Here is a 14,544-nt window from a genome sequence, read left to right as displayed (position 1 = left end):
CCCTCAACATCCAGCCCGTGAGAGCCAGAGACTGAAGGTTGGGGTGCAGAAGCGCTCCATCATTCTGCGAAATGAGAGTCGGAAAACACTCCAATCTCCACGGTTCTTCGGAGGACAACTCCAGAAGTAGAAGGAACCAGATCTGACGGGGCCAGAAAGGGGCTATCAGAATCATGGTGCCGTGGTCTTGCTTGAGCTTCAGTAAGGTCTTCCCCACCAAAGGTATGGGAGGATAAGCATACAGGAGGCCGTTCCCCCAATGCAGGAGAAAGGCATCCGACGCCAGTCTGCCGTGCGCCTGCAGTCTGGAACAGAACAGAGGCAGCTTGTGGTTGGTCTGAGAGGCGAAAAGGTCCACCGAGGGGGTGCCCCACTCTCGGAAGATCTTGCGTACCACTCTGGAATGGAGCGACCACTCATGCGGTTGCATGACTCTGCTCAGCCTGTCGGCAAGACTGTTGTTTACGCCTGCCAGGTATGTAGCTTGGAGAAGCTTGCCGAACTGGCAAGCCCAACTCCACATCCCGACGGCTTCCTGACACAGGGGGCGAGATCTGGTGCCCCCCCTGCTTGTTGATATAATACATTGCAACCTGATTGTCTGTCTGAATTTGGATGATTTGGTAGGACAGCCGATCTCTGAAGGCCTTCAGTGCGTTCCAGACCGCTCGGAGCTCCAGGAAGATCTTGTTCCTGGAGGGACCACAGTCCCTGGGTGTAAAGCCCATCGACATGAGCTCCCCACCCCAGGCGAGATGCATCCGTCGTCAGCACCTTCGTGGACAGCGGAATTTGGAATGGACGTCCCAGGGTCAAATTTGTCCCAATGGTCCACCAGTGCAGTGAATTGCGGCAACTGGCAGACAGGTGGATGACATCTTCTAGATTCCCGGTAGCTTGGCACCACTGGGAAGCTAGGGTCCATTGAGCAGATCTCATGTGAAGGCGAGCCATGGGAGTCACATGAACCATGGAGGCCATATGACCCAGGAGTCTCAACATCTGCCGAGCTGTGACCTGCTGAGATGCTCTGGTCTGGGAAGCGAGGGACAGAAGATTCTGCGCCCTTGCTTCGGGAAGAAAGGCCTGAGCCGTCTGAGAATTCAGCAGAGCTCCTATGAATTCCAGAGATTGGACTGGCTGGAGATGGGACTTCGGGTAATTTATCACAAACCCCAGCAGCTCCAGAAGGTGAATAGTGCACTGCATGGACCGAAGAGCTCCTGCCTCTGAGGTGCTCTTGACCAGCCAATCGTCGAGATACGGGAACGCGTGCACCCCCAGCTTGCGTAGATACGCCGCAACCACCACGAGACACTTCGTGAACACCCGTGGTGCAGAGGCGAGCCCAAAGGGCAGCACACAATACTGAAAGTGCCATGTCCCCAGACGGAATCGGAGATACTGTCTGTGAGCTGGCAGTATCGGGATGTGAATGTAAGCGTCCTTTAAATCCAGGGAACATAGCCAATCGCCTTTCTGAATCATTGGCAGAAGGGTGCCCAAGGAAAGCATCCTGAACTTCTCTTTGACCAGATATTTGTTCAGGCCTCTCAGGTCTAGGATGGGGCGCATCCCCCCGTTTTCTTTTCCACAAGGAAGTACCTGGAATAGAATCCCTGCCCTTCCTGCTCGGGTGGCACGGGCTCGACCGCATTGGCGCTGAGAAGGGCGGAGAGTTCCTCTGCAAGTACCTGCTTGTGATGGGAGCTGAAGGATTGGGCTCCCGGTGGGCAATTTGGTGGAGAGGAGACCAAATTCAGGGTGTATCCGCACCGCACTATTTGTAGAACCCACTAGTCGGAGGTTATAAGAGGTCACCTTTGGTGAAAAGCTTTTAACCTCCCCCCGACCGCAGGTCGTCCAGCACGGACACTTTGATGGCGGCTATGTTCCCATGGATCCAGTCAAAAGCCCGTCCCCTGCTTTTGCTGTGGAGGCGCAGGGGGCTGCTTAGGCGCACGCTGTTGACGTGAACGAGCGCGCTGGAACTGTCCCTGTGCCTGAGGAGGCCTTTGGGCCGGCTGGGTGTACCTACGCTTGCTGTAGGCATAGGGTGCAGCCTGCCGGGCAGGGGAAAACGTCCGCCTGCAGAGGTGGATGCTGAAGGCGCCCGGTGGGAGAGCTTGTCGAGAGCGGTTTCCCGCTGATGTAGTTGGTCCACCAACTGCTCGACCTTCTCGCCGAAAATGTTATCCCCCCGGCAAGGGACATCCGCCAGTCGCTGCTGGGTGCGGTTGTCCAGGTCAGAGGCACGCAGCCATGAGAGTCTGCGCATCACTATACCTTGTGCTGCAGCTCGAGATGCCACATCACAGGTGTCATAGATACCCCTGGACAGGAACTTTCTGCATCACATTGTTCCGCATGTGAATGCTCGTGTAGAGCTGGTATGACTGGATGCGGGTCAAGAGCATGGAAGATTGGTAGGCCTTCCTCCCAAATGAGTCCAGAGTGCGAGACTCCCGCCCAGGGGGTGCCGAGGCGGTATCCCTGAAACTCCGTGCTCTCTTGAGAGCAGAGTCCACGACCGCCGAGTCATGAGTCAATTGAGGCCTCATCAACTCTGGGTCTGAGTGGATCCTGTATTGGGACTCCGCTTTCTTGGGGATGGTGGGATTAGATAGTGGCTTCAGCCAGTTCCGAAGCAGTGTCTCCTTAAGGACATTGTGCAACGGCACCATGGAAGACTCTCTAGGTGGTGATGGATAGTCGAGGACTTCGAGCATCTCCACCCTCGGCTCATCCACAGTGACCACGGGAAAGGGAATGCAAATAGACATATCCCTGACAAAGGAGGCAAAGGAGAGGCTCTCAGGGGGGCGAGAGCTTCCTCTCCGGTGAAGGAGTGGGGTCGGAGGGAAGACCCACAGACTCTTCTGAGGAGAAATATCTGGGGTCCTCCTCCTCCCCCCACGAGGCCTCCTCTTCCTCGGTGTCGGACATGAGCTCTTGCTGCTCAGACCTCAACCGGGCCCGTCTCGACTGCGAGGAACCACGTCCTCAATGATGGCGTCGAGCGGTGGACTCCCGCGCCGGTGGAGACGAAGCTCCCTCCATCGACGTCGACTGCACCTGCGTGGCGATCGACACCGGTGCCGCAAGCGGCGTCGGAGGCCTCAGCATCGGGCCAGAGCACACCGGCGCCTCCATCAATGGCGCCAGGGGCGCAAGCACCCCCGGTGCCGGCAGAGCCTGGCGCATCAGCCCTTCCAGGATCCCGGGAAAGATGGCTCAGAGGCACTCATTGAGGCCCACTGTCGGGAAAGGCAGGGGGGCCGGTGTGGGTGTCGGGGCCGGAAGCTGCTCGGGTCCAGGAGACGGTACCAAAGTACCCGTGGACTGACGCAGCGACACCTCTTCAACCGAGGGGGAACGCTCCTCCCGGCACTGCCGCTTCCTGGGTGTCAAGTCATCCCTCGAGGTGCCGGAGCTGGCAGTCCCGTGCGCCGTGGGCGACCGATGACGGTGTTTCTTTGCTTTCTTTCGATGCCCGTCATCGGCGGAAGGGACGAAGAGGAGGTAGAACCCCCCCCCCCCCCCGGCCTCAAGGAATCGGATCAGACAGGGTTCGGTCCCGATGGCCCAGGGTAGAGGGAGTGGCCGCTCACGCCCGCCATCACCGTGAGGCCAGCGGGCCAACGGTACCTGTACTCCTGGGGTCAGTGCCAGGGTCGGCGCCGATTTCGTCGACATCGGTACCGAAGACCCGGCCGTCGACGTCGAAGGGCCTGCGCAAGTTCCGAAAAGACTGTCCCGAAGAACTTGCCTCGCCACCTGTGTCCGCTTCCTCAAGCCGAGACACAAGGTGCACGTCTTGGAATTATGCTCCGGCCCGAGGCACTGGAGGCACCAAGTGTGAGTATCGGTCTGCGAGATCTGCTGGCCGCACCGACCACACTTCTTGAATCCGCTCGGGACCTTCGAGGACATCGACGGAAAAATCGTGTCGGCAAAGTCAAAGTCGTCGATGGTGGTAGTGAAAAGCACACCCGAAAAAGAAAACGACCGCATGGCCACAGGGCCGCAACGAATCGCCCTTGCAGCTAAGAACGACGAGGACTCTTTTTTTTTTGTTTAAATTTGGTAGAAAAAAATACGCGAACGCATACGCTAAACAGAAAAAAAGTCACAGCTAGGCCGCAATCCGGTTTCCGGGGCTGACAAAGAGAGAGACGATAAAACGTCTCTCTCCAGCGCGGAATACAAAAAAAACTGAGAGGGAACGGTCGCACACGGGCGGGAAGACGGCCGCGCATGCGCGGTGGGTATGCCCTGCGTGCGGGACCGCCCGCAAAGTTTTTTTTACAGTTGGTGGGGGCTGCCGTGGACGTCAACCCAGTCGTGAGAACAAGCAGCCTGCTTTCCTCGGAGAATGCATCAACCAAACTCGACAGTTGCCGTATCGAGTCCCGCAAGTGCACGCTCATGAACAGCTGGTATGACTGAACCTTGGCGGCAAGCATAGTGGCCTGATACGTCTTCCTCTCAAAAGGATCAAGAGTTCTATTAGATTGTAAGCTCTTTGAGCAGGGACTGTCTTTCTTCTATGTTTGTGCAGCGCTGCGTATGCCTTGTAGCGCTATAGAAATGCTAAATAGTAGAAAGGCCCATGACCCGCCCCATTCCATGCCCGCTTTTCAAGTACGTGACTTGGAATTTACGTGCATCACGTTATAGAATAAACTTAGACAGTTCTGTGCGTAAATTCTAATTAATGCCAATTAGTGCTAATTGGTTAACATCCAATTATCAATGCTCATTAGCTTATGCGAATGGTTATAAAACACACATCAATTTTTGCGTGCAAATCTCGGTGTGATATAAAGAATCCAGGGGAATATAGATTTGAAATGTCAGTATATTTTATGCAGATTGTGAGCCCAGTAGGGACAGGGAAAACACATTTATGTAAAAATGCAAACTGCTTTAATTATTACACAGAAAGGTAGTATATCAAGAATCTGCTAAACATAAACCATGCGGTGTGCTTATGTATTTGGCTTGTCTTCTGTCTACCATCTGTGATGACAGAGGGGGATTGGCAGGGGCACAAATTAAATACAAAAGGGTACCAGGGAGAACAGCATCAGAGTGAAGGGAACAAAAAAAAACTCCACTGCCCCGTTACAACTTGATCTCTGATTGAGGGGATTCAACACAAAACAGTCAAAAAGAAGCAATCCTCCACAAATAAGTCACAAGAGCAAAAAGCAGGGTTGAAGGAAAACAACAGATCAGGAGTGCTCACACAAAAACTTTATTTCATTCATGAAGGCTTGGCTCAACATGAGCTGTGATTCAGCTTTAGGACCTGCTTCAGGAGGGCGCCTGGAGGAAAAGGAAAGAGTCCTACCTGCAACCAGAGATAGATGGAATGGGCTGACAATCCTGGGGCATGGACCGCTAAGCAAGGAAGAGATTTCCCATACTGGATAAGCAAGACATTTTAAGATGAGGTTCCACTCCTTTCAGTGAATTGATCTTTTCAGGGCACAAGGTTTAGACTTCTGAAGCAGGTCCTAAAGCTGAAACATGGCTTGTATTGAGTCAAGCCTTTGTTAATGAGGTAACAGAAGGAGAGGGTAAGACAGTACACAAATATAAATAACTCAAGAAAAAAAGCACAGCTGGGCCATCAAGACTGGGATAATGAAGTCTTAATTCTGAGAAAGACCCGACACGGGCCGTGTTTCGGTGCAACAGCACCTGCCTCAGGGGTCTATTAACAAAACAATAAAAACAATCACATATAAAATCAAAATAAATATCTAAAACCAAACAATTATTTATGTATTATTTTTTAAGTTACATTTGTACCCTGTGCTTTCCCACTCATGGCAGGCTCAATGCGGCAGGCAATGGAGGGTTAAGTGACTTGCCTAGAGTCACAAGGAGCTGCCTGTGCCGGGAATTGAACTCAGTCCCTCAGTTCCCCAGGACCAAAGTCCACCACCCTAACCACTAGGCCACTCCTCCACATTTGTATCCCACATTTCCCCACCTATTTGCAGGCTCTATGTGGCTTACATAGTTTTGTTATGACATTGTCATTCCAGGATATCAGATACAATTAGTGATGTGCAGAGATTAAGTAAGGGAAGAAATAAGGAAGTGATGAGGGGGTAAGTATAGAAGGTGGACTTTCATAATTGGGTGGGTTGGTGAAGTGGATTAGTGAGGCTATAGGTTCTCTTTGTAGGCCTTTTTGAAGAAATATGTCTTCAGAGATGTGCGAAAGTTAGTTATTTCGTCGATTGTTTTCACGTCTGTAGGTAGTGCATTCCATAACTGCGTGCTCATGTAAGAGAAGGTAGTGGCATGCATCAGCTTGTATTTTAGTCCTTTACAGCTGGGGAAGTGCAGATTGAGAAATTTGTGGGATGATCTTGTGGCGTTTCTGGGAGGTAGGTCCACGAGGTTTAGCATGTAGATTGGGGCGTCTGCGTGAATGATTTTGTGTACAATCGTGCAGATCTTGAACGCAATGCATTCCTTAAGTGGGAGCCAGTGAAGTTTCTCTCTTAGGGGTTTTGCACTTCCAAATATGAGTCTGGCGGCAGTATTCTGGGCTGTTTGGAGTTTTTTGATAGTCTGTTCTTTGCAGCCAGCGTACAGTGCGTTGCAGTAGTCCAGATGACTTATTACCATCGACTGTACCAGGGTATGGAAGATGTATCTCGGGAAGAAAGGTTTTACTCGTTTGAGTTTCCACATGGCGTGGAACATCTTTTTTGTCGTGTTCGTCACATGGGCATTGAGAGTGAGGTTTCGATCAATGGTAACTCCAAGAATTTTCAAGTTTTGTGAGACAGGAAGAGAGCAGTAAGGTAAAATTATGTATAATCATACCTGATAATTTTCTTTCCATTAATCATAGCTGATCAATCCATAGACTGGTGGGTTGTGTCCATCTACCAGCAGGTGGAGATAGAGAGCAAACTTTTGCCTCCCTATATGTGGTCATGTGCTGCCGGAAACTCCTCAGTATGTCGATATCAAAGCTCCATCTGCAGGACTCAGCACTTAGAGAATTACACCCACAAAGGGACACTCTGCCCAGCTCACCACCGCCGAAACGGGGGAGGGGAATTAACCCAGCTCATCCCCACACAAGTGGGGGAGGGGAATCCGTCCAGCTCATCCCCGTGGAGCGGGGGAGGGACACCACACCCGCCGATGCGGGGGGATCTGGCTTATCCTGCAACCGCAACCGCGGGAGGAGCTGACTGACCCTAGCACCGCCGAAGCGGGAGGGGTACAAAACTGCCCTACAACCGCACGAAGCGGGAGGGAGTGCCGGCAGAATTTATGTCTCAATCCAGCCCCGTAAAACGGAGGGGAGAGGAATGCAGCAGCTCACTAACACAAACTCGTCTCAACTCTTGAAGAATCCAAGTGAAAAAACTTGAACCCGAAGTCTTCCTGAAGTAACTGAAGACTAAACTTGAACCTGAAATGCAACCAGAATAGAAACCATACAGATATCTGGGCGGGGCTATGGATTGATCAGCTATGATTAATGGAAAGAAAATTATCAGGTATGATTATACATAATTTTACCTTCCATATCATCAAGCTGATCAATCCATAGACTGGTGGGATGTACCGAAGCAGTACTCACCCAGGGCGGGACATAGGAATCCCTGAACTCAACACTGAAGCTCCACACCGGGCCTCCGCCCGTGCCGCCACAGTCAAGCGGTAATGCTTGGAGAATGTATGGGCCGATGCCCAAGTTGCCGCCTTGCATATCTCTTCCAAGGAGACGGACCCGGCCTCTGCCATCGAGGCCGCCTGAGCTCTAGTGGAGTGAGCCTTCAGCTGGATAGGCGGCACCTTCCCCGCGGCCACATAAGCCGCGGCAATGACTTCCTTGACCCATCTTGCCACTGGAGGCTTAGCAGCCTGCAGACCCTTACGAGGACCTGCCAACAGGACAAACAGATGATCCGATTTCCGGAAATCATTGGTCACTTCCAAGTATCTGATGATGACTCGTCTCACATCCAGATATTTAAGAGCAGAGTACTCCTCTGGGTAGTCCTCCCTACGAAAGGAAGGGAGACAGAGCTGCTGATTCACATGGAAGCGAGAAACAATCTTGGGCAGGAAGGAAGGCACTGTGCGAATAGTCACTCCTGCCTCAGTGAACTGCAGAAAAGACTCTCGACATGAGAGTGCCTGGAGCTCGGAAACTCTTCTGGCTGAAGTGATAGCCACCAAAAAGACTGCTTTCAACGTCAGGTCTTTCAGAGATGCCCTCAACAAGGGTTCAAAAGGCGGCTTCTGTAATGCTCTTAGCACCAGGTTGAAATTCCACACAGGCACCACTGAGTGCAGAGGAGGGCGCAGGTGCTTAACTCCCTTGAGAAAACGCACCACATCTGGCTACGAAGCCAGGGAAGCACCCTTCAGGCGGCCCCTGAAGCAAGCCAGGGCCGCTACCTGGACTTAAAGGGAACTGAGCGACAGGCCTTTCTCCAGACCTTCTTGCAGGAATGCCAACACTGAAGAAATTGGAGCCGTGAATGAAGAAAATGAGCCTGCTTCGCCACGCTGCAAAGGTACGCCAAACCCTGGCGTAAGCAGTAAAAGTAGAGCGCTTCCTCGCTCTCAGCATAGTGGCGATGACCTTGTCTGAGAAGTCCTTCTTCCTCAGACGCTGCCGCTCAATAGCCAGGCCGTAAGCCCAAAGGGGGAGGGATCCTCCATCACCACGGGACCCTGATGTAACAGACCCTGCTCCACTGGCAGACCCACCAGGATTATCCGGCCCGGATGCTTTGCCAATCGGTCTAGCACCCTGCCCAACATGGGCCAGGGCGGGAACACATAGAGAAGCTCTTGTGTTGGCCACTGTTAGAGGAGAGCATCTACTCCCAGAGATCGAGGGTCCCGTCCTCTGCTGAAAAAGCGCGGCACTTGGCAACTGGCCGATGACGCCAATAGATCTAGGCTCGGCTGGCCCCAGCGCTTCGTGATATCCAAGAACGCCTGAGCCGATAACTGCCACTCTCCGGGATCCAAGGTATGGCGACTGAGAAGTCCGCCTTGACATTCATGACTCCGGCAATGTGGGCTGCTGACAGCTGCTCCAGGCTCGCCACCGCCCACTGGCATAGATTCATGGCTGCCTTGGCTAGAGGGGCGCTCTTGGTACCTCCCTGGCGGTTGACATAGACCACAGCCGTGGCATTGTCCAACGGGGCCCGTACTGGCTTCAACGCCAGTACCGGGATGAACTCCAAAAACGCCAACCGAATGGCTCTGAGTTCCAGGAGGTTGATAGACCACTTTGCCTCTGCAGGAGACCAGAGCCCCTGCGCTGTCCTTCCCAAGAAGTGGGCTCCCCAGCCCGACAAAGAGGCGTCCGTCGTGACGACAATCCACTCCGGGGTCACCAGAGGCATTCCAGCAGACAACTTGTCTGTCTGCGTCCACCAGCTCAGCGCCTTGCGCACTGCTGGGTCCAAGGGAAGGCGCACAGCATAATCCTCCGACATCGGAGTCCAACGCAGCAGCAGAGATTGTCGAAGTGGTCTCATATGAGCCCTGGCCCAGGGCACTACATCCATCGTGGCCGACATAGAGCCCAACAGCTGCACATAGTCCCAAGTCCGAATAGGAGAGGCTACTAGGAACTAGTCCACCTGAGCCTGAAGCTTGACAATCCAATTGTCTGGCAGGAACACTCTGCCCACTTGGGTGTCGAATCGAACTCCCAGATGCTCCAGGGACTGAGTCGGGCGCAGCTGGCTTTTCTCCCAGTTGATGATCCACCTCAGGGAGCTCGAAAGAGCAACCACCCGGTTCACAGCTTTGCCGCACTCTGCATAAGAGGGGCTTGGATCAACCAGTCGTCCAGATAAGAATGGACTTGAACTCCTTCCTTCCACAGGAAGGCCGCGATGACCACCATTACTTTGGAGAAGGTCCGCGGAGCAGTAGCCAACCCGAACGGGAGGGCTCTGAACTGGAAGTGTCGGCCAGTACTGCAAAACGCAAAAAGCGTTGATGAGGAGGCCAGATGGGAATATGCAAGTATGCGTCCTTGAAGTCCAAGGATGCCAGGAACTCTCCTGCCTTCTCTGCCGCTATAACAGAGCGGAGGGTCTCCATGCGAAAGTGCCGAACTTTCAAGGCCCAATGGACCCCTTGAGGTCGAGGATAGGCCATACAGAACCTCCTTTCTTTGGAATCACAAAGAAAAAGGAGTAACGTCCCTTGCCAGGCTGATTCTCTGGCACCGGAACGACCGCCCCCAGGCGGAACAGATTGTCCAAGGTCTGCTGCACTGCCACAGCTTTGACCGGAGACTTGCAGGGAGAGAGTACAAGCCCGTCTTTTAAGGGTCGGCAGAACTCTAGCTTGTAGCCGTCTCTGATGACTTCCAGCACTCAAGCGTCTGAAGTTATTGTGGTCCACTCGCCCATAAACGAGGACAGCCGTCCTCCAATCTGCACTGAGGCGTGGACCAAGGCCCCGTCATTGGGTACGAGACCCTGGGGGAGGACCGGAGGGAGCACCTCCGGGACGGCGGTCTCTGCGAAAGGAATGCTGCTTGGGGGAGAAGTTTCTCTTGAAGGAAGAGAGGGCAGAGGAGCCCGACCTGCCCGGGCGGTACCGACGGGCTTCCTGAGCCCGTCCTCTGGAGGTACCAGGGCGAGTACTAGCCCGAGCCCTGACCTCTGGTAACTTCTTGCCCTTAGACGTGCCGAGGTCGGTCACGATTTTGTCCAGCTCGACCCCAAAGAGCAGCTTGCCTTTAAAAGGCAATCTAGCCAGGCGGGATTTAGAGGCATGGTCAGCAGACCAATGTTTCAGCCAAAGCCACCGCCGCGCAGAGATTGTCTGAGCCATGCCTTTAGCTGAGGCTCTCAAGACATCATACAGCAAGTCTGCCAAATAGGCTAAGCCCGATTCCAGGGCCGGCCAAACAGCCCTCAAGGAATGATCCGAGGGGGAAGCCCGCTGCACCATAGTCAGGCACGCCCTGGCCACATAGGAGCCGCAAACTGAGGCCTGCAAACTTAAAGCAGCCTCCTCAAAGGACGACCTTAAGGCCGCCTCCAATCCTCTGTCTTGGGCGTCCTTTAGGGCCGTGCCACCTTCCACTGGTAACGCCGTTTTCTTAGCCACCGCAGTGATTAAAGAATCCACGGTAGGCCACAGAAAGGCCTCACGTTCACCTTCAGGCAAAGGATAGCGGCGGGACATAGCCCTAGCCACTTTAAGGCTCGCTTCCGGGACATCCCATTGAGCCGAAATTAAGGAGTGCATGGCATCATGCATGTGGAAGGTTCTAGGCGGGCGCTTCGTCCCCAGCATAATGGCAGAGCCAACAGGGGCTGAGGGAGAGACGTCCCCCGGGAGGAAATCTTCAAAATGCCCATGGCCTGCACTAACAGGTTGGGCAAATCCTCTGAGCTAAAGAGCCGCTGCCGAGGGGTCATCCGCTCCATCCGAGCGGGGATCCGTCTCCTCCAAGGAATCCGCAAAGGACCGTTGGGAGACCTCAGACACGCTGCCCTCATCTACATCGGAGGAGACAAAGTCCTCCAAGGCCTGGGAATCAACCCGAGGGCGTTTACCTCTGGGAACCTCAACCTCTTTACCAGACGAGGGAGCAGGGGCAGCGTTTTGCATGAGGAAAGCCTGATGCAGCAGCAAAACAAACTCGGGGGAGAAACCCCCCAGACTGTGCACTTCCGCAGCCTGGGCAACAGCCCTAGACGCACCCTCAACCGGCGCTCGCAAAGAGCGGGGGAGAGACATGCTGCGCACCCAAAATGGCGTCCGGCGCGACACTCCGCGAAGGAGTCGCGCGGGAAGAACGGCGCTTAACTTTAGCCGCTTTGTGCCGTCGCCCAAATTAAGGGCGTTCATGGCATTAATGTCTCCAACCTCAAGGGCGGCCCACGAAGAAGCCGTCCGAGCCGCGTGGCCGGCCAAGATGGCGGAGGCGAGGAGCGGGGGATGGGCGTTTATGGCGGGAAAAACCGCCACGCCGGAGGAAGGACCGGGACATTCATCGGTCACGAAACTGTCACCCAACAAGGGCGAATCAGGCTGTAAGACCCCCGCATCCCCTCTAGAAGCGCTCAAGCGATCCGGGGAGCGACCCTTTGCGCCCTCGCCCTCCGACGCCATATGCCACGAGGAGAAGAATCGGGGAACCCCCTGCCCGCTATAAAAAGGTAAAAATTACCTGCTGTCCGCTCCGAGCTGTAACGAACTGGTGTCCCAGTGAGTAGCTGCAATGAACGTTTAAATAAACGTCGAAATAAACGCCTTTAAGGACGTTTAAAAAATTTTTTTTTTTTTTAAACGGAGCCAGCGGGAGGGGGGAGAAAAGGAGGGACCTGGTACCACCAGGTTTGCACTTGCTCAAAAGAGCCCTCAACCCCAGGCACTCAACAAAACCTAAAAATTAGGCTTGGAGGCCTAGCCAGAGCTGCTGCTGTGTGTGACCACCACCTGCTGAGATAGAGAACATACTGAGGAGTTTCCGGCAGCACATGACCACATATAGGGAGGCAAAAGTTTGCTCTCTATCTCCACCTGCTGGTAGATGGACATAACCCACCAGTCTATGGATTGATCAGCTTGATGATATGGAAGGTGTGATTATGGTGGAGAAGCTTTTTGTGTTATGTTGTGAGGTGAGTAGAAGACATTGTGTTTTTTCTGCGTTAAGCTTTAGTTGGAATGCATCCGCCCAGGTGTGCTAGTGGTAAAAAACTGATATACAAAGAAGGGCACATACAGGTGATGTAAAATATAAATATATAAATAAATAAAATGATTATGGAAATTGGAGAGTCATGGGATAGGAGGTAGTGTTCTATTGTGGATTAAAAACTGGTTAAAAGATAGAAAACAGAGAGTAGGGTTAAATGGTCAGTATTCTCAATGGAGAAGGGTAGTTAGTGGGATTCCCCAGGGGTCTGTGCTGGGACCGCTGCTTTTTAAGATATTTATAAATGATCTAGAGATGGGAGTAACTAGTGAGGTAATTAAATTTGCTGATGACACAACATTATTCAAAGTTGTTAAATCGTAAAAGGATTATGAAAAATTACAAGAGGACCTTAGGAGACTGAGCATCTAAATGGCAGATGACGTTTAATATGAGCAAGTGCAAAGTGATGCATGTGGAAAAGAAGATCCCGAACTATAACATGTATAGAACGTTTGTACGTTTGGGAAGCTCGTCAGATGCCCTTGGCCTGGATTGGCCGCTGTTGTGGACAGGATGCTGGGCTCGATGGACCCTTGGTCTTTCCCAGTGTGGCATTACTTATGTACTTATGTATAGCTACAGAATGCAAGGTTCCACATTAGGAGTCACCGACCAGGAAAGGGATCTAGACGTCGTCATTGATGATATGTTGAAACTCTCTGCTCAGTGAGTGACAGCGGCTAAGAAAGCAAATAGAATGTTAGGTATTATTAGGAAAGGAATGGAAAACAAAAATGAGAATGTTATAATGCCTTTGTATCGCTCCATGGTGCGACCGCACATTGAATATTGTGTTCAATTCTAGTCACATCATCTTTAAAAATATATAGTGGAATTAGAGAAGGTACAGAGAACGGTGACAAAAATGATAAAGGGGATGGGACGACTTTCCTATGACGAAAGGCTAAAGCGGCTAAGGCTCTTCAACTTGGAGAAAAGGCGGCTGAGGGGAGATATGATAGAGGTCTATAAAATAATGAGTGGAGTGCAACGGGTAGATGTGGATCGCTTGTTTACTCTTTCCAAAAATACTAGTACTAGGGGGCATTCAATGAAGCAACAAAGTAGTAAATTTAAAACAAATCGGAGAAAATCTTTCTTCACTCAACGTGTAATTAAATTCTGGAATTTGTTGACAGAGAATGCAATAAAAACAGTTAACTTAGCGGGGTTTAAAAAAAGGTTTGGATGGCTTCCTAAACGAAAAGCCCATAGACCATTATTAAAATGGACTTGGGGAAAATTCACTGTTTCTAGGATAAGCAGCATAAAATATATTGTACTATTTTGGGATCTTGCCAGGTATTTGCGATCTGGATTGGCCACTGTGGGGAAACAGGATGCTGGGCTTGATGAACCTTCGATCTGTCCCCAGTATGGCAATACTTATGTACTTTTGAAGGTACTTGTGACCTGGACTGGCTACTGTTGGAAGCAGGATATTAGGCTACATGGACCATTGGTCTGACCCAGTATGGCTATTATGCTCTTAGTAGAAACTGCTCAACTTATCTTTTTAAATTTCTCAGTTATTAGATGAATATTAAACAACTATAAATGGAAACTTACCCTGTTAACTGTCAGTTTTACAATATGAGATCTGTTACTGGAAATTACCCTGAAATAAAGAATACAGTGTGAAGCTGAAAGATGCACAATAGCTTTATTTTAAACATAGGACACTACAATTAACATTTCTAGATGTGTTTCCTTATCCTGAATAAGTTCTGTTTAATGTAATAACATTCTTTTGCTTTCTAAAAGAAACTGCACAGAGAAACTGTACTGTGCTACTAATG

At 51.8% G+C, this 14,544-nt stretch overlaps 1 protein-coding gene across 2 annotated transcripts in view; it reads right to left on the bottom strand.

Annotated features, from left to right (window-relative positions):
* Nucleotides 1-14,544, bottom strand: part of PARP8 (poly(ADP-ribose) polymerase family member 8) — a 583,039-nt gene that overhangs the window by 160,989 nt on the left and 407,506 nt on the right. For both annotated transcript variants that reach the window (XM_030193114.1, XM_030193115.1), the window contains one exon: nucleotides 14,315-14,363. In XM_030193114.1, coding sequence (XP_030048974.1) covers nucleotides 14,315-14,363 — 49 coding nt within the window. The remainder of the gene's footprint in view (nucleotides 1-14,314; nucleotides 14,364-14,544) is intronic.

Source organism: Microcaecilia unicolor, chromosome 2 (assembly GCF_901765095.1).
Source record: "Microcaecilia unicolor chromosome 2, aMicUni1.1, whole genome shotgun sequence".
NCBI lineage: Eukaryota > Metazoa > Chordata > Amphibia > Gymnophiona > Siphonopidae > Microcaecilia > Microcaecilia unicolor.
Note: the sequence above shows the minus strand (reverse complement) of the source record. Positions and strands in the feature narration are given on the sequence as shown.